Source organism: Prorops nasuta, unplaced genomic scaffold (assembly GCF_024137725.1).
Source record: "Prorops nasuta isolate Cenicafe-Biocafe unplaced genomic scaffold, Cenicafe_Pnas_1.2 PNAS00004, whole genome shotgun sequence".
Classification (NCBI taxonomy): Eukaryota; Metazoa; Arthropoda; class Insecta; order Hymenoptera; family Bethylidae; genus Prorops; species Prorops nasuta.
In genome coordinates, this window is record NW_027116801.1 from 6117976 (window position 1) to 6140782 (window position 22807).

Consider the following 22807-nt stretch of genomic DNA (forward strand, 5'->3'; position numbering starts at 1 on the left):
ACACACTTTAATTTTCAGTTGTCCTTGTAAACCGCGTTGTTTTTTCACGTGCGACGAAAAAATCCATGCAGTAAAACGATAGATTCTCGTGGCAAAGGCTGGGAATCGATTTGCTGCACAAGTGCGGTTTATCGAGGACTGAACGCAGGGTATAACGACGAGTGGTGGAATTAGGAATCCGCTCATACGGTACTCTCGTGAAGTCGTAATTAAAACACCCACACTGATTTGATTCTGCCTAAGAAATTCTCAGGGTGCCAGAACGCTCCAGGAAATTGCAATTTGACACCGTCAAGATCGTGATCGTGTCGCGAGGCTGACCTTAGGATCTCGACGGTTTTAATAAGAAATTAAATGTAAAGATCTTCAGCCCGGGCGCCGTTAAAAATGGTCAATTGACACTTTCGATCCATAAATTGCCTTTATTATATTATACTATATAAATCTAACGCATATAATTACATCTTTACAAAATTCTATAAATTATTGCACAAATTATACATATACACGTTATAAAACAGACTACTTTCTTTAGAGGGGAGAGGAAGATGGTTAAAATGGGTAAGTTGAACTGTGCGAGTGACAATAGAAGTAGCGCAGCTCCGATGAGGAAAGAGTATAGAATCGATATAAAAAATTAATGGTGTATTTTGCGCACTACGCGCGAGTACTTTGGCAACGAGATGACACCACGATATAGGTATGTACTTTTAAGTTAAAAAATGGGTGAAAAGTTTCACGGTAGATGGCTTGTTGACTCGAGTGAATTTTGCACGTTGCGTTGCTTGGAGAGCGGTGATTCGTATAATGCAACGTGTAACATGGCAAAGGTCAAAGTCAATTCAGCCCGTTTGCTCATTATACCCTGGCGAAGACCACGAAAGAATGCCGTGGGCGTTGATGCATCCTCCGTTGGAGAGAAAGTTTTTCTCAAAAATACGAAAGTTTGCACTTTCCACTCGGCTTTCGGCTCCCTAATACAATACGTGACTCGTCGATCCTGTCGTAGGAAAAGTGAAAAAAGTGTCTAGTTAATGAGGAAGAAGGTTCGAAGGAAGATTTACAGCAGATATGAGATAATAATGATGAAATATGAAAGAGGGATGACTCACAACTTACCACGAAGACCAGAGGCGGTCGGTATGGCAGAGGAATGGATTTCCGCTCTGGGATGCTCGTGAATGACCGTTTCCGTGATGTTGTTCTCGGCTTCCGAGTGAGCTCTCCTGTGTTGATGCGGCCCGTGTCTACTTCGCTTCTCGGTGCAGCAGCGAGGATCCCGCTGCATCATCATCTCTTGCGCATACATCGATTCGATATTCGTAAACGAGTGAAAGCGTTGCCTCCTTCTCGCGGCTGCCGCAGCTCCCCGATGTCCACCGACGCTCAAGCTGTCCGGAATGGTGCGCATAGCATCTACGTGTCTCTCGCGACGACGAAGGGACTTGAGAGAATCCTCGTATCCACTGAAAAGGAAACAATTGATTGAAAGAGAAGCGTGGAGAGACGCGGATCCATACTACATATACGTTCCGAAGGAATCATTGAATTTTTACAGTTTTTAAAGGAGATCTATGATAATTTCCCTGGTACATATAGATACTGGCGGGTAAGAGAGATATGCTAATCGGACCCGCATAATTTCCGAGCCTCTATTCCCTTTATCCCCCATCCATTGGCGAGCTCGAGCTTGCGCTCTCTTATAAAAGATAGAGGTGGAACCATGCAGTCGCTGAAACCAAGCTAACCTTGAGGCCACGGACATCCTTGAGGGGGATGCTAGAGTCGATCAAGCAAATAGAAAATGGATTAGTGGAGAGCTTGTAGTTCTCCGGCTTTCTTGTGAAACAGACAAACCGTAGATATCCTTCCATCCCCGTGGACAAAAGGCCAGCTCTCTCCTACCTGCTTTAACCCTACTTCCGCTCGAGTACTTTTCGCCAATCACTTTTATCAACCTCCGACAAACATTAACTTTGGCTTCATTCAATATTACGTTGGGATTACCAGGGCAAACTAGTGCAATGATTAAAGTCTCGAGATATGAGCTTTACGTAGTTTTTAAGCTCGACTGTCATTCGAGGACTTTCCGGTTTACCGGTTTGACCGTAATTCAGATGGCACCCGCCTGCATAAACGGGAAACTCGTAATTGGGGAGTTTTATGGTACTTGAAGCGTTTATGAGTCCAAGTTACACTAACTTGCTGCTCTCTCCGCTGGAAGGGCTGGATGAGTGGCTACAGTGGCAAGAAGCCCTGGCGACGATTCCCGAGTCCTGACCGCTGGAATGCAGGGACGTCGCGGATGTTTCAAGGCCTTTCGTGCCCGTGGTGGCTCGTACCGCGTGCTTCACTCCACCGGCCAACCTGAAATCAACCCGAGATTCCTCTGTCAACGTCCAACTTTCGGATATCCTCGAAAACTCATCGCTGTTCCAGCACCAACTTTCAGGACCCTCGAAAACTTATTGCATTATCGTATCACAGTGGTATACCCGGTACCGGCGGGAGGAGAAGAAGCAATTTAACCCTTAAAATTAACACTTCCCGCTTAATTTTATTATCGGAAAATTTCAGGCTTTCGTGCATACGTGTGAAATCGAACGCAATTGCCGCCATGGTCGCAGATGCTGTTCGATCTTCTTGGTAGTTCCGTACACATGGGTTCCGGATCGTAACGCAGACCATCCGTCACGAAGGCTGGGAAAAGTTGCGGCTTTTGCAGAGTCCCACTGGGATCAGTCAGGGCGAATCCTAATGGTCCACCAGTCGAGAACACAGCCTTCTCTCGACGTTTCCTATATAGAAGAGGACAAAGAGCAAACTGAACAACTGCATTCGTGTGTGATAGATTGTTTTTGAAAAATTTAGACGAGTCTACCGTCTATTTCGACGAACGCAGGTAACGCAGAGCGCAGTGACGAGGGCTCCGACGAAAACGACGCAGCCTAAGACGACGACGCCCACCTCCAGGGTCGACAGTAAGTAGCGCTGATTGCCACGACGCGGCGCACTTCCGGCAATTTCCAGCACTCGGTACTCGTCCAGTTCACGCTTAATCGCCATTTTTTTCTTGTTAAATACCCTGCAAACGCAAACAGAGTGTTTAACTCGTTCAAATCGAGCTTATTGTTGTAACGAGCTGCGTAAACTCACGATTGCAGAGTCTCCATGTCTACCATAACGTTGCGATGCGGATCCACCGCGTAAAGGTAGACGTCGGTTCTAAAAAATCAAACACCATTGGAAAAAACGATTGATTTCTCCTTACGAACTAACAAATTTATCACTTACGAATCCGTATCGATTAAATTCTTCTCAATGTGTGGTTCGAGCTTTCTCACTCGAACATCCAATCCCGTGAGATTTCTCAAAGTACTGTAAAATGAAAATAGAAAAATAGAGTTAAATCGATAGATATATCGTGCCAGGAAAATGTGTAAAAAACCTTATTGACTTACAGGGTAATATTGTCCAATTTTGGCTCGAGATATGTGGGTTTCTTGCCAACTACCATAACGAGTTGCTTATGGTCGTCCAGCACATACACCTATAGAAGAAGAGGAGGGAAATTGTAGTGATCGATATATTACGCTACTACTATATTATTATATGATACTGATAATAATAAAAATAATAACGAATTAGAGCTCCGAGTGGAAATAGTCGAAGCGATAAAATTTTTCCGGCATACCCGCATTTCGAATTCCTAACCGTATTAAAGCGAGGAATCTTTGAGCGCGCTCAATTAACTCCCTTAAAACTGCAGCCGACTCCCTCGGTCGTTCCTGTGCGGCAGCGTGAAAAGGCAATAATGGAAAACCGGGTCGAAGTTCAAGGCCGCGCACTGCCACTGAAGTTTCCAAGAGGCTTCGTTTTCCCAGCAAAATGAGATCAGCAGTTATCGGATAAACGTTGGAAAATTAAAGTCCGAGAAGCAAGTGGAGATTGCTCGTGTCTCCCATCTCTACTGATTTTTCCATTTATTTGTATTTTTTCGTAATTTCCGTAACAAGTAAATAACGGAAAGGAGATGATTGCGATAGACGCAAAGTTGCCACGGCTGCGGATCTCGGAGGACGAAGGTTTTCTTCTTCTTCGAGCAAAAAGAAAATAAACCAGGATAAACCTACGAAGACGTTGGCGATGCTGCTTTTTCCATTGTCCGCGCCTCTCCTATCGGTGGCCTTGACGTCGAAACCGAAAACGCGTCCAGCGTCGCGGGCGAAACTGGCCACAGAGCGCACTTGACCTGTCAGTGGGTCAATGGCGAAACGAGGCGCGTCCTCTCGGCCAAGAATTTGGTAGCGGATCTCTCCATTTAGTCCCTCGTCGAAATCTTCCGCCTGCAAGCAGTCCAATTTGTACACATAAGCTGGAGCGATAAATTGCAGCTTTCAATTTAAAATCTATCCCCCTCGTAAACCGAATCACGGACTCGACAACCTAACTCATCAACCTCTTAATTTACAGCTTATTCGGTGGAGAAAGAAAACTATCATTTGTTTCAAATAAAATTTTACTTTAATTATTGGCAATTAAGTATTTATTGGATATTCTAATGGAATTTAATCAAATATGGAATAAAACTGACTCGATTGAAATAATCTTGGTTCAATCGAGTCTCAGATATTTGTGAAAAAAAAACCGAGTAATATATTTAATTGTGACTATTTAAATGAAATTTTCATCCGCGAAGCAAACGATTCTTTTTCTCAGTGGTATATAAATATAACTTCACCAACACGGTGCAAATCCTCCGTATACTTCTTTTCCTCGCAGCCTTTCATTCGCGAATTACGAGATTCAATTAGAAAGCGTTGCTGCGCGCATTGATAAAATTGCCATGAGAGAAATGGAGGCTGCGAATAGCGGAGCTACTATGTTGGCAAACTCATCGGGCAAGGTGAAGCGCAGTAAAATGGGTTTTTTGAAATTCCAAAGCAGAATGGTCTTAATCAGGGAGATCCGGGATTATAGAAATTTATCTTTCGGGAGAATATGAAGGCGAGCGCATTTCAATCCCGAATCAGCGAACTGTTCAGCTATAAATTTCTATTGTAACCTCGGCAGACGTATAGAAAACATCGCAGGCGGTCCAAGGAATAAAGAGACAAGAAATGAAAGTGGAAAGAGCAAGGCAGCTTGGTGTGGGAGGGAGGGAGCGATAGAAATGAAGATGTGTGGAAGGGGGCGTCTGTGAGGACGAGTAAAAAAGGAGAGATTAATTAAGGCCGAGATGCAGTGACAAGTGCAGAAGAGAAAAATCAACCTCGACTTTGACGACTTCGTAGCCGTAATGGGCGGTGGTCGGTATCGCAGCTAGGATGGGTCTGCCCTTCGACTTGAATCTGGGAGCATTGTCGTTGACGTCCTTGACCCTGACAACGACCCTGGCCTCGTTAGGCGCCAGTCCGTTAAGCCTCTCGCCGACAACGGGGTAGATCATCACCGGCATACCCCTCCCAGTCTTCAGCCGGTCGACCCTAATCTTCGCCTCGTACCGGTCCCTAAGCTCCCGATCGATGCCTGTTATCAAGTACAAAGATCCGTTCTTAGGGTCTATCGCAAAGTGCTCCCTGGCATCGTTGCCTTCCGCGACTATGCTGAAGCGGATGTGGTCGCTGCGATAGCCTTCTGCAAGGTCCAAAGTCGCTATCAACAATGGAGTCGTCGAGTTCTCGTCGACCTCCACTTCGTAATAGCGATGCTTGAAGGTCGGACTCTTCAGGATCTCGTTATCCGTCTCATCGTCCACCACGTCGAGCACTGTCACCTCCAGCAGAGCCGTGCTGGTTAAACTCACAGGAGAGCCAAGGTCACTCGCTGTGATCATCAGTCGATGGGTCTTAGCAACTTCGTAGTCGAGATTGGCTATTGTAGTCACGAGCCCCTCCTTGCTGTCAACGGTGAAGTAATGCTTCTCGCGAGCACCTTGGCCAAGGTCAAATAGGATCAAGCCATTGCCATTTCCGGCAAAGTCGCTGTCGTTCGCAGATACCTTCAACACAGCCGATCCAATGGGACTGTTTTCGGGAACGGACGCTCTGTAAACCGGAAGTCGTCTGCCGGACTCGTCCTCGGCAAGATCGTCATAACCGAAGAACATTGGAGGATTGTCGTTAACGTCCAAAATGTTCACCTCGATGTCGACGCTGGAGCTCAATCGAGGCTGTCCTCTGTCCCTGGCAATCACTGCGAATCTGTGCACAGCTGTGCTTTCCCTGTCCAAAGTCCCGCTGACCCTGAGAACTCCTTTCTGCGGAGATATAGTGAATACATAAGGAGCCTCTTTGAGTCTGTCATCCAACCCAGCCAGCTCGAAAGTGAGATTAGCATTGTCCCGGAAATCCGAGTCCGTGGCACGAATAATTCCCAACTCGTGGGATACGTAATTGCCTTCGGGGATGTCAAAGGTGTACCAGGACTTTTCAAAAACAGGTGGATGGTCGTTGACGTCGACAACGTGCACTCTGACGGTTATATTGTCAAAGAGGCCGCCGTGGTCCTTGGCAACCACGAGTAAGCTAATGTCTTGTTCTGCTGGGAGTATCTGGCTGACTGATATTTCGCCTGATCGAGAATCCATTAGGAAGTATCGTCTGGCCGTCTGACCATCGGGTCGTCCCGATCGAACACCACCAGATGTGCCTATAGCTTCCTCGGCGAGAATGTAGTTTATCGAGCCACTGGCAGCTTCGTCTTTGTCCTCGGCGATTAAACGTATCAACGGAGCACCCACTGTGACGTTTTCTGGCACCAGCAACAATGGTACATCCCTGTCACCGACTGGTCCTCTCCGCTCGATCTCTGAACTCGACGTCATCGAATCAGCAGTATTGTCTCTGACCACGCGAACTCCTTGATCCGGTAAAACGATCATTCGTATAAAATTCGGCGCATTGTCATTGGCATCATCCACAATCACTTTGAGAGTAGCTTCGGATTGTAGTCCTCCTGTACACATAAGATTAAACGGATTTGTAGACATTCGTCTTAGCGCCAATCACTGACAATTCTACTCTTACCACTGTCTCTGGCCCTAACGATAAGATCATAACGATCTCGGTCTTCTCTGTCCAACATTCGGCCACCAGTAGCCTCGAAATAAACTCGACCAGTCGGCTGATCGATGCTGAAGATCTCGCTATCCTCTCCGTGCAAACTCAAGACGAATTTACGATTATCTCCATCATCGTCATCCGTGGCAGTTATCCTGTTCGTCAACATCACCTCGCTACCCTTCGCACTGTTTTCCATAATTCTTCCTTCGTACACAGGCTGCGAGAATTGCGGCGCATGATCGTTCTCATCAACCACAATTACTTTCACCTGTAAAAATAAAATCGATAAACAATATTCAAAAGCTCCTTCCACCAAAAGCATTCCATGTATTTGGAAAGTTTAGGGCGTTCTCTGGGCCAGAGTTTATACAAGAATTTGCATTGAATTTTCAAGGACTCTGGTGGAATTTAATCGAACGATCAGGAAGGATTTTATATTATAGCAGAGTCTGGTTAGCCTCTGTATAGCATAGCAAGATATCGTTGTAGCTCGTAGGAGTTGTCAGGATGAGTAACGATTATACGCTAGGAACTCGAAGTTTATGCTGCAGAAGGAGATCGACTTACTTGGAAAACAGCAACCCTCCTGGAGTTCTCGGCAATAACGGTGATGCTGTAATTTTGTCTGGCCTCGCGGTCCAGACCTTGCGGCGCATAGAGGGCGCCATCCTCGGTAATGGCGATATCAGGAACATCCTGCTGATTGACGATAAGGAAGCTGCTCGGTTGGCCGGAACTCGTGCCGTTGCGCGACAAAACTTGGCCGATCAACGCACCCGGCTCGTTCTCCCTCGCATGAAAGACAATCGGTGCAGTGGTCGTTCCCCTGCAATAACAGGCCATCGACTTTTTCAGCAATATCCACGGGAACACGAGATAAAGCGGAAATTATCCACTCGTCGTGAGTTATGAATATGCTACATCGTCGCCAATTGTTCCAGCCTTCGGCATCTGACGAAATTCTCGGACAATTAGAGTCTCGACCAACGACGAGTCGATATCCACTTGAGAAAATTCTGAATGCTATTATATTGCCAAATAGATGATTTGTCCAATTATCATGATGCTGTAAGGCTGTGGGGAGATAGATAGAGAGAGAGAGAGAAAGGAAGTCATTAAAAAATTTCACTCTCCGACTCGTTCGTTGAATTTGGCCCCTAAGAGTCATTACACGGGTTACTGTTACATGCTGGATTTTCACTGCTGCGTGAAAATTTGGTAAGCTGGACGAGAAGCACAAATCCTGTGGATCGACGATTATCTCGATGAATTTTAATTCAGACTTACTTGGCAAAAATACTTCTCCTGTCGCTTGGATCGACCACGTGAATGGAGACGTTGGTAATGAGATGTAGCTCCCTCTCGTCGGTCACGACTGCCTCAAAATCGTAAGTGGAGCGTTGGAACTTTTCGATCTGGTCCACGACCGTTATTGTACCCGATCGCTCCTCCACGGCAAATGGCACTGAAAATCATCGATATGTATGCAGCATGTGTTACGTATTAATCTGAATAATGCATGAATACTTATAGCAACACTTTGAACAGATGAAAAAACCTCATGCAGAAATTTACCTAATATAGTATACGAAATTACCTTACGATCGCATAATAAGCGACTGTGGGTTAAATTAGTTGGCTCTCTGCTCTTTTTTAACGTCCTCCTTTCTGATTTAGAATAACGAAACATAGGTTTGTCGTGAAAGTAAGAAACTCTCTTACTGCATTCGTGGAAGATAAATAAAGAATTAGCACTTTCTAAGAAGTACATACCTCCATCGTGATAACCATGGAGAAGATCGTAGATAAGATCGCTGGTCTTGACAGCGTCGTTGACGCGAATCTGACCGACGCTGGTACCAACCGGGACATTAGCACCAACCCAGAACTCATAGGGGGCTCCGATAAAATCTGGCTGCCATGACTCCTCGCCTGTATTACAGAATAACTTTACTAAGAAACGTAAACGTACTTTTCTCCTTTTATACATTGTTGTCATAAAAAGAAAAGCGATTCGACTATTAAGGAGCGACCCATATTTTAAGGAACTTGGAATTGTTCATTAAGCAGCAGCGAAATCACTGTGTTTGAGCGAGGATAAGATTGCTCAGCGAGTGGAGAAAATAGGTGGATTGTGAGAAGAAATTGGTTCACCGTTTGGCCGGAAGACATCGATAGTGACGACGGCAAGAGAGAATCGCCTTTCACTGGGATTGGCCGGTTGATCGGCAGCCTCCACGAAAATCGCGTGCCTTCCCTCGAGCAAAGGACTCTCCATCACTGTGATTACTCCGGTGATCTCGTCAACTGCAAATGGTGGCGTGCGGACGCTGGAGTTTCCGGTTCTTTGCAGTCGGTACTTCACCATCCCGTTCGGACCCAGATCATCGTCCACTGCGTGAACTTGACCGAGAATCGTGCCAACCTTGGAGTCGCTGCGTGCTACCAGCTCGTACAGGTTTCCAGGGACAAAAATCGGGTTATTGTCGTTAGCATCCAGTAAGGTGATCTCTACGTCAACCGAAGATCCGTTCTGCGGTTGACCATTCAACAGAACCACACTGGGCGTCCGTTCGATAGCCAAGACTTTCATGCTGAGACTCGAGCGTTTCTCCCTGTCCAAAACTGTCTGATCCTTCACGGTCAACCATCCCGATTGCGAGTCCACCGAAAATGCTCCACTTGGATCCTGAAGAGCGTAATCGAACTCGCCATTCTGGTTTTGGTCCCTGTCTCGAGCTATAACTTGAAGCACGCTGAATCCATTGGGAAGGTTCTCCACGATGCTAATATTGTACAAATCAACTTCGAATTCTGGCAGATTATCGTTGAGATCTATCACCTCTATTTCGACCCTGGCATTGGCAACTTTCAGAGGATTGTCCACCTGGGATCCATGAATCTGAAGGACGAACGTGTTGCTGGGCAAATTCCTCTCCACGTCGAGATCGATTGGACGCTTGAGGAACAGGCTGCCATTCTTTGGGTCAAGATAGAAGAAACCCCTCTCGTTTCCAGATATTATATCGTATCTCACTGGAACGTCGATTTCCCTGTCATGGTCCACCGCGTGAATTGGATAGGTGAAATTTATTTTCCTCTGTATCCCAGCTGTTTCCTATATATAAACCAAGAGAAAAATAATCAATTACAGCAACTCTTCTCCACGTCTTTTCAAAATTGCCACTCGCCAATTGACAACCATCAATATTTTCTCGCTACAACGTACTCTGCTGTTAATTGAAAAATCTAGGAGAACGCGAGATATCGACCACGACAATGGAAAAGCAAAAGCATTTTCGTTCGATCCATTGGTTAAACGAGCAATGTGGAAGCTTCGCTTAAGAGCGGACTGAGGATACTTTGCAATCAGCATTTCGCAGCTGAACAAATGGAATTGGACGAGGGGAGAAAATTTCACGGTATTTTTTGAATCTCTTCGATTTGCAACAAACTTCGCATAAAATTTTCTATTGGTAGAAAACGAAGATATAATTGAAACGTATCATTGCATCATTGATAAGTGTTTTTTAACCTGAAGGGGGTAAGATTCGAAAATCTTCGCCTTGTAAACGTCCTTGGTGAACATTGGATCAAGGTCATCGTTGTCCAGCACTGAAATCCTCACGGTGGTATTGGTGCTTTTGGCTGGAACTCCGCGATCCTATATGGATTAAAATATAATTAAAATTGGCATGAAAAAATAGTATTTAAAGTTGACTCACCGTAGCTGCTATCACCAAATTGAATTGACGGTCTCCACGATCATAATCCAACGGTTTCCTCAGAATTAAGGCTGTCCTGTGTCCGGACTCCAGGGAGAATTTTCCTTGCTCGTTGCCACTAATTATTGCGTAATATATGTCACTGTTTGGTGTATTCGGTTTATCCCTGTCCATTGCATGAATTCCACGAAAAATTGTTACACCTATCGATACCATAATTTTTAATTTTCGATCGTATCTGATTAACGTAATGATTTTACTGTAAGAAGTATTACCTGTTGGTGTGAGCTCATCCACCGTTACGTGATAAGGTGCATCGACAAATTGTGGTGCATGATCATTTATATCCTCCACGTACACTGTTACTGATAAATGTGACGATACCTGAACACATTGATAAAGTCAATATAATTCTTAAAACAAAATATTTAAAAACTTCCATCGTTTAAAGTTATTACATCACAAAATACAGTATTTGCCATTACGTATAATCTTTCCCTACTACATCCTGTCAAGTGGCAGTAGTGGGTAAAGAAAATACGAGAAAAACGGATAAGCAGCATGAAAAAGAGTGATTTTTCATTTCACCTAAAAGGCCACCCGGATCGTAAAGTCGAGTCATTCCATGAAATTTGTTACATAAACCTTGATAAATTAAGTAAGCAGAGTAAAAGTGCAGTAACATAGGTCGAAAGTAAAGTAAGTAAATTTTTAAATGCAAAGTGTGTGATTTGTGAATCTACACAGGATTCGACACTTAAAACGTTCCAAAGTGTATGCATTGAAAAGGACTCGTATCTTCGTGACTCTATAAGAAATATCTAAAAAATTTCAGTAAGATCTTCCTGAATGCAAATAGTAAAAGGCTTCGGAAAGGTCTTATGCAAAAGTTGAATAACTCTTATAATTACGGAAATACATGACTTTTTCCGTATCGAGGAGTGGTTAAAGTGACAGAGCTTGTACGAGTGACGCCAGAATTGAGCCTTTTTTCAACAAAATTAGATTCACGTGCTTATGCAGATGTTCGATTGCGATGGATATACGTATCCCCCTCCGTTTGTCTTTTGGTTGCAAACGGACTCAATTCTGGCACTAGTAGCCTGTAACCCGACTTCCATCGATTCTGCTTTCCAAGAATTAACGATCGAGGTACCCTAGCCAATAAATCTCTCTATCTCAAACCTCAGGAGGAAAATCGACGAAAGTCAAGGTTTACATCGTTTCGGTTTGGTTACCAACGCTTACAATGTTATCGATGCCATCGCTGAAGTCGCAGACTATCCGGAATTTCAAAAGATTCCGTGGCGTTTCCGCGTCGACGAGATCGTCCAAGGATTGGGACAATATGATAGATACGTGAGTCCTGTTTACTTCTTTATAGGCGAAGAAGCGGGTGTCTTCTTCCTGTAATAAAAATAATTCGTGCATGTCGTCGGTCCACGCTGGATGAATCGTCAATGAGATTCCCGCTGGAGGATAATACCTTGTCAACTGGGAGGAACGTGAAATGCTTTCTCGGATGGGCTTCCAGTAACAGGACTTCCGTGCCCACCGAAAGATTCTCCGGAACCCTTACAAATTTCAGGTACTCGCCGATTGGATAAAATTGGCATCCTGCAACGATAAAAATGCGCTATTGTAAAATTGATATGTGAGCAACGACTACATATAATCATGCAAGAATATCCTACAATGATAAACGAATCGACTTGATTATAATTATTAACAGCTTCATTCTCATAGCTGCACGAATGGCAATTTGATTGCCAAATAAAAAATGGAAATAATTGAGTAATGGGTTTACGGTAAATTCGGACTGAACTTCAATTAAGCGCAAGAGCTTTTAAATACGTGGTGGTTGAGAGCATGTAAATTGCACCGAGAAAGTTTTAATGGCGCGCGGGCATCAACTGAGCTCAGAGTTATGCAAACGAATAAAAGAGGCAGATAGGTGGTTATACGGCACGTAAGCATCGTCCTTACGGAACTTACCATTAAGAATAAGGTAATATCTTATTATTCTTGCCTTGGCACGCGACAATATCTCCTCCCACAGAGTAATCGTTCTTTAATTAACGTAACAGTTTTAAACCGACAATTATCTCGCTTTGGCGTTGACAAAAGAATTTTTCCAGTTTTTTACTAATTGTTTCCTCCATTCGTGCTTCACGATTCTCTTGACAAACTTTTGTGACGTCATAGCAGCGAAAAAAAAAGGAAATTGTATGTGCAGATCTGACGTTTTGGACTGATCCGGCACGAGCTACGAAAAATTAGTGTAAAATATGATTTATCGGTTGAATTTGGTGTAAGATCAGCGTGTCGAAGTGGCGTAAAGACGCATAATCGAGTCAAAGGACGAGAATCGAAAGGCGAGGGTCCGAGGTTATTCCAAAATGAAAATTTCAGATGGGAAGCATCTGGTAATTTGCGACCTCTGCTCCGATAGTACCAATCTTCAAAATTGTCAATATCATTGCGTAGAGAAATTTTTCGAGTTTCCATGCATATCTTATTACTTAATCGCTAAACTATATTCTTTTGTCAGTTTCATTGCTGTCGACAGCCTTATGAAAACCTTGCTCTATACGGACTACGAACTGCAAAGGCTAAGCGAGTTATTATTGCGCAAGACGGTCAACGATCCGTGATACTTTGGTACGCGCACGTTATGTACGCAATATTCACCAATTCACGTATTATAAAGCAATCAATTTCTTTCCTACTACTGTTTTCCTACTCATTTTTACAATTGTTACTATTACTACTGGCGAAATCAGTATCGATTTAGTCCGCTGAAGGCAGAGCATAGGGCAGCAGATCCAGTTAATTTTCACAATAAGCTCAGATCGATTGACCAGAATATTGAGAATGCCAGAGTGTAAAAGCAGGTGTTTAACGCAACGTTTATCACAGAGTACTTTCACCTGATCCGAGAGCTGTATATATTAAACTCTGGCAATTCTTGGCAAGGAAAGAATAAACACTGCATACCTATACACAGTTTCCTTTCATTCTTTCCTTTTACAATATTTTCGGTTCTTCGTCGAAGCGCGTGTTGAAAATTTCCAATAATACGTAAGCCGCTAATAACAGGAAGGACGTGAAACACGTAACTTTCCAAAAGAACCTAACATCCGTACTATAAGATTACTGTGATAACATAATACGATACCTATCTACATATATGCTACATACACACATTTAATTCCACTTTCAATCGCATCATCTTATCCGGTATGGATTTAGCACACTTACATTGATCCAATTCTCAAGGACAGAAAAATTGGAATTAATTAGTTAGCTTTAATTAGTTGATTCGCAAAGCGTTAGGAGGAAAAGAATGAATCGGACGAGTCCCCGATCTCACGATCCAAAATGGTAACGATGGGAAGTGGTTGCCAAGCTTCCGTATATTCCGTGCCCATTACTCATGACTGTACACCGTTTTGCCAAGCTAATAGATTCCTGATAATTTCGACAAGCCGTGTCGCATTTCAATTTTACGGATAAAAATCCGTGAAATGGACAATATTCCGGGTTTCTGCGTTAACGAAATGCTTCTTCTTCGAATCTTCCTCGAGAATTAATTCATATTCCTTGATTTCCACGGCTGCACCGACGATACTCGCCAACTTCACGTGGTCTCTTCTCAACAGGTTTTTTCATGTCCGTAAATCAGCAATAGAAGAGTTTCTTCCTAGCTGCGTTCATTGTCAAATGGGTCAAGATGGCGGCAAGTTGGTTCGAAGGTCAAAAAAGTGCAACGTACCCGATGCCTGGTGCGGTGCTCCGATGATGAAGAGGAAGATCGTCGAGAGGAAGATGCCAGTGGGTGCGGAGATACTGCTACTCGAGCGGTGCAACATTTTAGCCGCTTGCACGCTTCCCACTTCACGCCTCGGGCTCGAACATATCTGCAAATGTGGATTGAAACGCCATTAGTCGCCGGATATCATATAGGGGAAAGTACGCGAGTGGAACGGATGCGTCTCTCGCATCGGCCTCTGAGCTTAGCCGCGCGTGTCGCCTTAACATCTCCAACCGTACATTTTCCCTACACTCTATTATTATTCTTTTATTATTATCTTATTACACTATATACATAGACACACTACTACCGCCATCTACGAAATGCATTTCGCAACGCATCGACGGAACTGATCGTGCTGATGCCCGATTAACTGTAAAATCCTGCGCTTTTTCCCTCCTCAGCAGCGATTTCACTTTCGTCGATCGCCGCGACCAAACTCGGAAAGATCGATCATCAGAAAATTTTGTCCTGCTCTTTACCGTCTGGATCAGCGAGACTAATGCATTTAAACGAGTCATTGCAAAATTATGCTTGCATTTCTTGCCGCCCACCTCTTTTTCGAATCAGTGTGACAACCAATCAGAAACAAAACTTTCGCCTAGTTTCACACCACTGGTAATAGCGATCGATAACCGATTCTCCAACGTTGCAACAATGCCTATAACAGCGTTATTCCGTTTGGAGTGTTTAATTGTTTACGGATGAAAAAATCACACAGAACACAAACCTCGAGAGACGGAAGAGAACAACGGGTGTGACCTAGTCCAAGGACACAGCGCGAGACTAGTTGCACGAGTGGCGAGTTCGAAGCGGCACTGTCCGGGGTCTTTTCGCGCGGGAGCCCTGCCGAAAGCGAACTTTCGCCTAGTTTCACGTTTCACGAGTGACTGGCATTTGATAGCCAAGATAGTCGGCATTCGGCACTTGTTTAAAACGTGCACGGAGCTGGTTAAGTTGCTTTTGCCCAAGTAGCAACGAAGGGGGATGGCAAAAAGTTGGCGTATGTAGGTTCCCCCCTCCCCTTCCTAACATCTATCCCCAGGACGATCGTCCTTTCGCTTTGGCCACTGACCACCAATAAAATACGATAATCCCTTCCTGATCCCGCATTTTCCTCTTCTTTCCATGAGAAAACAATCGGCAAGCTAAATCTTGCGTGTTCTATATATATACGTATAATTGCACAACGACGCGGACAACGACTTTGATTCTCTTCCACCGTGCTCCTCGGCCTGACCTTCCTGAACAGTTGAAGAACCATTTGAAAGTCAATGGAGCGCGCAAAGAGTCCTGGACCTTGAACGAATGCACAATTTCTATGAAACGCGTCGAGGCTCTCTTCTCAAAGATTTTCTAATAAACCATTTCCCCATCAAAATTAGTAATTCTAGAAATATTTCTCGCTCGAGCTATAATAAAGTACGCATTTATAACGCGACCTACATTGTGCCGAACCGGGAATGGATTCCCAGTTTTTCTCCTCGATTATGTACTTCCTAAGCGACGTAAGACTCGACATGAAAGGTGAAAAAAAACACTACATAAATAAAGCAACGAGTATTTATTATCTACATATATATATATAAAGACTGATCAACATAAGTGAAAGTGGATTGGCGAGCAAGAATCAGAATAAAGAGCACAGGACGCACGCTGGAAGAAAATTCAAGTGGACTTTCCCGAATTTTCTTGCTTTCACAACATTAGAATTTGCCTGGACAGCGTGATGTTTGAGATTCTAACCTCGCGGAGTCATCGTGATCGATTTCTCGACCAGATCCACTTTGATCTTTCGTCGAATAATTGATAGACTATCGAGGAGCCTCCTTCCTTCGTGACGAGCAAATTTCGAATTATAATATTGCATAATTGATGCAAAACAAGATTAGCATGGAATTGCTCGAGGTATCCTTCGATAGACGTGGTAGAGGTTTGACGAGGGGTCCAGATCTCGGCGAACGAAAGTGAGAATACTGATAAAGCTGCCGTTGGACGTCCAGCACGCGTCTTTAAGATCCTTGCCAAGTAATCGTCTCATTGGTATCTTATTCATTGTTCCCTGGATCAGTATTGAGCTGTCTTATATTAAGAATTGGAGCAGCGGCGTCACGATGTAAAAGCGCATTGTTCGACCCGACGAATTGTAATGGCGCGGTCGCGCGCGGCGAAGCGAAGTACTCTCGAGAATCTCGACCCCCTTTGTCGCCATGTTAGATTCGCGACTCGCAGCGCCCCCTACAACAATGCCAGCCACCCTCCAAACGAGTCATTTGTCACGCGACAGTCGCTCGCTCGCTCGCCCGCTCGATTCTTTCCTCCGCTTCGACTGATTTTCATGAAGCTTCTCGATTTACCACTGATGATTCCAGCGACAAGAATGGGACACACAAAGCACGGTCAAGGTAACAATAGACAAAAAGAACCTAGCTCGAGTACCTGAATAAGTCCCATCTTAGATAATTTATCGTCTAACGAACTTTACACCGTTACAGACTAACTCGTGCACCTGTGGGACACGAGAGAAAATTACAAGCAAATGATCCAAGGTGTCTTAATTCGAGCCGCAGTGCGACGTGTCTCGATTTACATTTTGCCAAGAAGCAAATTAATTCGACTCCTCGAAGCGCCGCTTAATCGAGATGTATCGATCTGCTCGAGTCCCGTTTCCCTATACACCATATACAGTACAGCTGACTAAAAGCTGTATAAAAGATGTCTTTAAGTCACTTAGTGCTGTATGGGACTATGCCTTCATTCACTTGCGTTTTTTATTATACCAGCTGCGAAACGTGCGTTTATTAAAGATCAAGCAATTATTCACGCTTTTTCCCAAACTTAATGTGTTTAATCGACCAGTCGGATACTTTTTTTCTTCTATAAAGCTACTGATTATTCACACTTTTCCACAATGGCCGCGGTAATTGTTAACTATAATCGCTCGAGTTGCGGTATAGAAAGCCGTGCAGAGGATTTGATATTTCCGTAGAGCACAAGAACTTTCGATACCTACCGAACGTTTTCAGCGAAGCATGACGAAATCTTCAGCTGATAAATCTTCCGATTACAAAGTGAGTGCAGCAATATTAATTATAATGAAACTTCCGCTCTAAACTTTCCATCTTACTGTGCGCATTTCCGCTCGGTAAACTCGAATTATCGTTTATTCGCATTATTGATGGATTTTTTGCTAAATTTCCATTGATGGAATTATTGAAGCATTCTTCGATACCTACGACCTTGCCCTCTTTCGTAAACAAACGATTCCAAGCTACGAAACCGAACGCTTTGGTTTTCGCTTGAAAGGGCCACTGCAGTTCCCGGCGATTTGCCCGCATGAATCGCATTTATATCACAGAGGACGGAAAACAAAGTGAGCTTCCCTGCTTGAATTTAGTGCGAGTCGTGAGCTGCGTAGCCGAGGAGGCCCAGCACATTGAAATACAAGCCTCGTGCACTTTAACATCCATCGAGAACGTACGCGGGAGTGGTACAGTCAATTCACGTGCAGCAGGCTTCACTTTTCCACGTCTCTACGCTCCTTTCCACTGAGAAAAAATTCTCATTCTTCCAGCCCGGACCAAGCTAAACCATTCTGCTCCACTTTTTCCGTTCCACTGAATTCGCGAAATTCCACGCAATCGATAAGATCCTCTTACTTCTGAATTCTACATTCCTAATAATCTACGCAAATTTTACCAACAGAACAATAACTTCACAGCCTGATACACACCTCAAAACAACCACTAACGGATCTTTCAAGAAGTGCATATCGATTACTGAAATATAATGCACCTAGAAGAATCTCGATAGATCCATCAAATCAATTTGGACAGGATATACTTTTACAACGCCTGGCAGCTGAAAGAAATGTAGTATAGGTATTTGAAATGCTAATTTTACTTGAGTCAGATTTGTTTCTAAGAAGTTTACATGGAATTTTTCTCTTGTAAATTTTCTGGCTCGCCTCGTTGAGGCACCCAGAGTGGAGTTACTGATCTTCTCTGTTATGGTTGACCACATAACCTAACCGGCCTCTGTTTACTTGGCAAAAGTAGCTTAAGCTTGCGGATACAATGGACCCCATGCATCATGTAAACACAACCTTTGTGCATCGCGTCGCGCAATGTCAGCTGAAAGTTAACAGCGATTCTTAGAGTTATTGAAGAAACACGCTACGGAAGGATAAAATATTCCAGTGATTCAAAATAAAATCTCTTTCTGAATCAGTATATCCACATTGCTATTCGTCAGGCGCCTTCCATACAATTGGAAAAATATTTGCGAGGGAAATGGGAAGCGAACGTTGGAATTCACGGTCCTCCGGCCAATTTTGGCCATTTTTCTGTCCGGATCGAATTAACTAGACAAGGATTCGTCAAGTTCAAGGATATCTACCGTAGCCTTGATAGCTCGGAAACTAATGGATGAAATTGAATTTGCAGCGACTTCGGAATGGAATTGTGGTAAGAAAATGAAACCGATCAATTTGGTCCGCGCGCGAGTGCTGATTTAACGATGGAGCACGAGAACTAGATTTCAGGAACTCGGACGCTTGAAATTCAAAGCGGCCCGCGGCCGCGGCAGCTCGACGCTCGATCGCCCACGGATCTTCGCTATTTCTTCCTTTTTTTCTTATTCAATCCAGCTGCACTCACACCAACCTCGTAACCCGCTTTCCAATGGGAGCGAAATCATCCCATGACTCTTGGTGCGCGCCAACGCTCACAGTATTCAGCCAATCAATATACAGGATCGATCATAAAAATCAACTTACCATCTAGGATTGGGCAATCTTCCATTGGCACCCCTTCTTCATGAATTTCTTGACAGAATCACTCTATCGGCTTTACGTTAAGGATAGGTATGAGAGTTGCTTGAGTTGAACGCACTCTTCCCCTTTCCTTATGCCCACTCTTTCGCGTACTTTATTGCTCTACGCAGAATGCGAGGAAACCAAGTGTGGCAACTGCACAACCTGCACAGTCGCAAGTAGCAACCGCTTCTCGCCAAGGCCGGCCGTGCACTGTTTCTCGAGTGCTGCACCGCGTAACGTAGCTCGAGCCTCAGACTTTGGACGTGCTCACGCTCACCTGGCCAGCGTGAATTCACTCGCAACAGATGAGCCTTGTTCCTTCCGGGTTCTGCGATCCGTACGAACGCCTCTCTCCAGCCAGGCTCGCGCGCGTCAACATCCTAAGTTCTAACCTCTTTCTCTCTCTCTCTCTCTCTTCGTCATGTCCAATCCACTAACATTGCTCGCAGTACCGTTACACACGGGCTAAACAAATGCGTGAAAGGGAAAGGAACTCACTAATCTGACATTTTCTTCATTAAATTCAATGCACACGCAATAAAATAGAAACTAGTTCTTGTAAGGCACGTTGAAAAAAATTTTTATCTAGTTTCATCGTTTTGCATACTACGACTTGCATATCGTTTCGTAGCTATGCGTAAAAGAAACTACGCCCTTGCGATACGATTAAGCCATGAAGAAACACTTGCTAAACCATTTTGGCGAGCAATCGACAGACAAATGATCATCATTATCGTCAATGAAGTGTCGTATAACTGAAACGAACTTTTTCTTGTCTGAATATAAATGCCTCTTTTTTGTCTCCTAATCCCTCTTAAAATTTTTACGATTGACTGAATAAGGACTAAGATTTTGATCTCGAAAGTATTCTTTCCCAACGTATTATACATCCAGTGAAACTTTTGAGAAAAAGTTTTCTCGTAAATTCACCGGAAATGCAAGTCTACCCCTCACACGGCAAACTGTGACAAAGGAGATCCATAAACGGATTGAATTAACGTTTCAATTCTGCATTGAACATCCCATCCTGCATCGAAAAACGGAATAACAATGCTCGTTTTACGTGAAAATCAGGTTGAAGAAAAGAGTTTGCTTCAAATGCCAAGAGAACTGGGACTATCGAATCCTCTTTTGGCATTCATGCCTTTTCTCTTCAAACTCACCGTGAATATTAAAGTTAATTTTACCCAAATCGTATCGACGAAAGCAGACTCACCCCCGAGGAAAAGATTCTTTGTAATCAGAATTAACATTGTCGAAAGATCTTCTGAAACGTTTCACGCATAGTGTGAAAAATATTCCTGATACATTCCCGGACGCAATTTGACACGTTAGAACATTTTAGAAACGTTACTGACACTTTGTGTGTAGATTAAGCTAGACTTTTTACTAACAATCTAAAACTACTCGGATGGGGTTATTAAAGGTGGGCTTTTACAATATTTCTTTTTTTTCTGAGCATAATGATACAAGGGATTCCTTCAGACTCTTTAGAGAATAAAAATCTCAGTCAAACTTCAGAGATCCCACTCATCATTGACAAAGCTTCTCACACTCCTCGCACCGTTTGATAATGCTATAACCTATTTTACCGGCTTCCGATATGCGATGTTTTCCAAATCCTAACTTACCAAGGTATTTAATCTGTAGTAGTAGCGCGCACTAATAGCTAGTAGCCATCATTTGGTAATCTACCTTTCTACCCTTAAACTCCTATTTTGACACTGACGTTGTGTTTTCTCTCCTCTTTTGTGTTAACGTTATTACAAAGCCATATGACTTTTTAAAGCATACGTCTCAAATTGTTGCACTGATCATTTAATCAAAATATCTAATAGTTTACTAATAGTGAACAGTGATCAGTCCTTGCCAGTTAATTATATGGCACTAATTACAGTGATTTAAATTTTACTTGAATTAAGAAATATTTTACAAATTACAAAGTAATCAAGATACATAAAATTATTAGTTTCCTATACTTAATTTATATAATTTAGATTCTATTTATCAGAGTTTGAAACTCTTCTCTACAATTGTTACGTACCTGTGTCAGATGGAAGTACCAGAAAATGTTGAAACTGAAAATTTTGGATCCTATCAGGCATTGCTCATAGCATTTCAGACGATGAGAGAAAGATGCTTACATTTTCAAAGTAGATTAGCATCTTTGGAAGAAGAAAATGCATATTTGAGACAAGAGTGTGCAAGGGACTCCAAAGTGATAGCTGAACACAACGAGGATAAAAATGTTAAGATAATGGCACAGACTTTGCAGGTTGGCAAATTATTTTTATGAATACCAAGTTTTTGAATAACTTATTTCAAGACTTTTTTTTTATTATTTATAGGACAAACTCGATGAAGTTACCAAAAATAGACCAGAGTTAAAGGCACAATTGACCCATCACATATTTATGTTAGCTGCAGAAAATCATCAATTATGGAAAAGATTAACTAAATTGACAAGAGCCAATGAAACCCTGAATAAACGTTTATCTAAAATATCTAATACTTTGAAGCAACACCCAGTTAATGAACAAATGGAAGTTCCAGCGTATAATTTTAGTGAAATATGCGATGCTCTAAAGCCACATGCAACAACTAATATTTTACTGGCTACTGAGCGAGGTGCAGTATAACGTTAAATAGGATTATTACTTAAAATTTTTTACATAGGGCTTTTCTATTTCAGTTGATTCGGAACAAAGTTTAGAGGAAATATCATTAAGATTAATAAACAGTATTATGCAAGAAAAATCTGATTTAGAACAACAATATGCAGAAATGGTTAAATTGCACAATGGGGCTGGATTAAACTTACAAACAATTGGTCTTACTTATCCTGAAGATTTTGATTTAGATCCTTTAAATCCCTTAAAGCAGCATGAAATACGACTTTCCCAAACTAAAGAATCACTGTTACTTTTACAAAATAGATTAAAGAAACTTGTACATAACTTGAAAACCTCACAAAAAGGTAAATGAGACATGATTTATCTGTTTAATAAAATACTTATATAACTTCTTTCTTTTTAGCATCAATGTGTAGAAATTGTACAGCAGCCAAGTATAAAAAAATTTGTGAGGTTGGCACGCAATCTGATGGAAACAGTGACTTAAAAGAAGATGGAGTTCAAACCAGTATTCCATTAAACATGGAAAGGCAGAATGCTGATGAAGAGTCCCACCAGGTTTGCCCCATGTGTGGAGCAATTTATTCAGGCAATTTTGTTACTTTCTATCATCATGTTTTGAGTCATTTTAATCATGACGATAAATAATCAATAAATTTTCTGCTGGAGAACAATATCAGTGGTTCTTCCCTGAGACTGTTGATGTAATGTTGGTTAAGCAAATTGTTAACAGGGTAAAAGAAATCTAACTATAT

General features: G+C 42.9%; 2 protein-coding genes across 2 annotated transcripts; one reads left to right on the forward strand and one right to left on the reverse strand.

The window, feature by feature from the left end:
* Nucleotides 1–424: 424 nt before the first annotated feature.
* On the reverse strand, nucleotides 425–19606 carry Cad89D (cadherin-89D). Its single transcript, XM_066725292.1, has 22 exons — nucleotides 19381–19606; nucleotides 14565–14709; nucleotides 12276–12406; nucleotides 12038–12196; nucleotides 11065–11173; nucleotides 10790–10992; nucleotides 10600–10728; nucleotides 9219–10182; nucleotides 8838–8996; nucleotides 8352–8529; nucleotides 7632–7890; nucleotides 7029–7332; nucleotides 5273–6957; nucleotides 4134–4346; nucleotides 3462–3550; nucleotides 3295–3378; nucleotides 3157–3225; nucleotides 2882–3085; nucleotides 2592–2798; nucleotides 2203–2367; nucleotides 1113–1466; nucleotides 425–1000 (listed from the first exon to the last, which is right to left on the reverse strand). The coding sequence occupies exons 1-22, from the start codon at nucleotides 19381–19383 to the stop codon at nucleotides 931–933; spliced, it is 5883 nt and encodes a 1960-aa protein (XP_066581389.1). The 5' UTR covers nucleotides 19384–19606; the 3' UTR covers nucleotides 425–930.
* Nucleotides 19607–21141: 1535 nt separating this feature from the next.
* Nucleotides 21142–22768, forward strand: spn-F (Protein spindle-F). Its single transcript, XM_066725567.1, has 4 exons — nucleotides 21142–21694; nucleotides 21768–22047; nucleotides 22112–22396; nucleotides 22456–22768. Exons 1-4 carry the CDS (start codon nucleotides 21473–21475, stop codon nucleotides 22698–22700), a joined length of 1032 nt encoding a protein of 343 aa, XP_066581664.1. The 5' UTR covers nucleotides 21142–21472; the 3' UTR covers nucleotides 22701–22768.
* The last annotated feature ends 39 nt before the right edge of the window (nucleotides 22769–22807 follow it).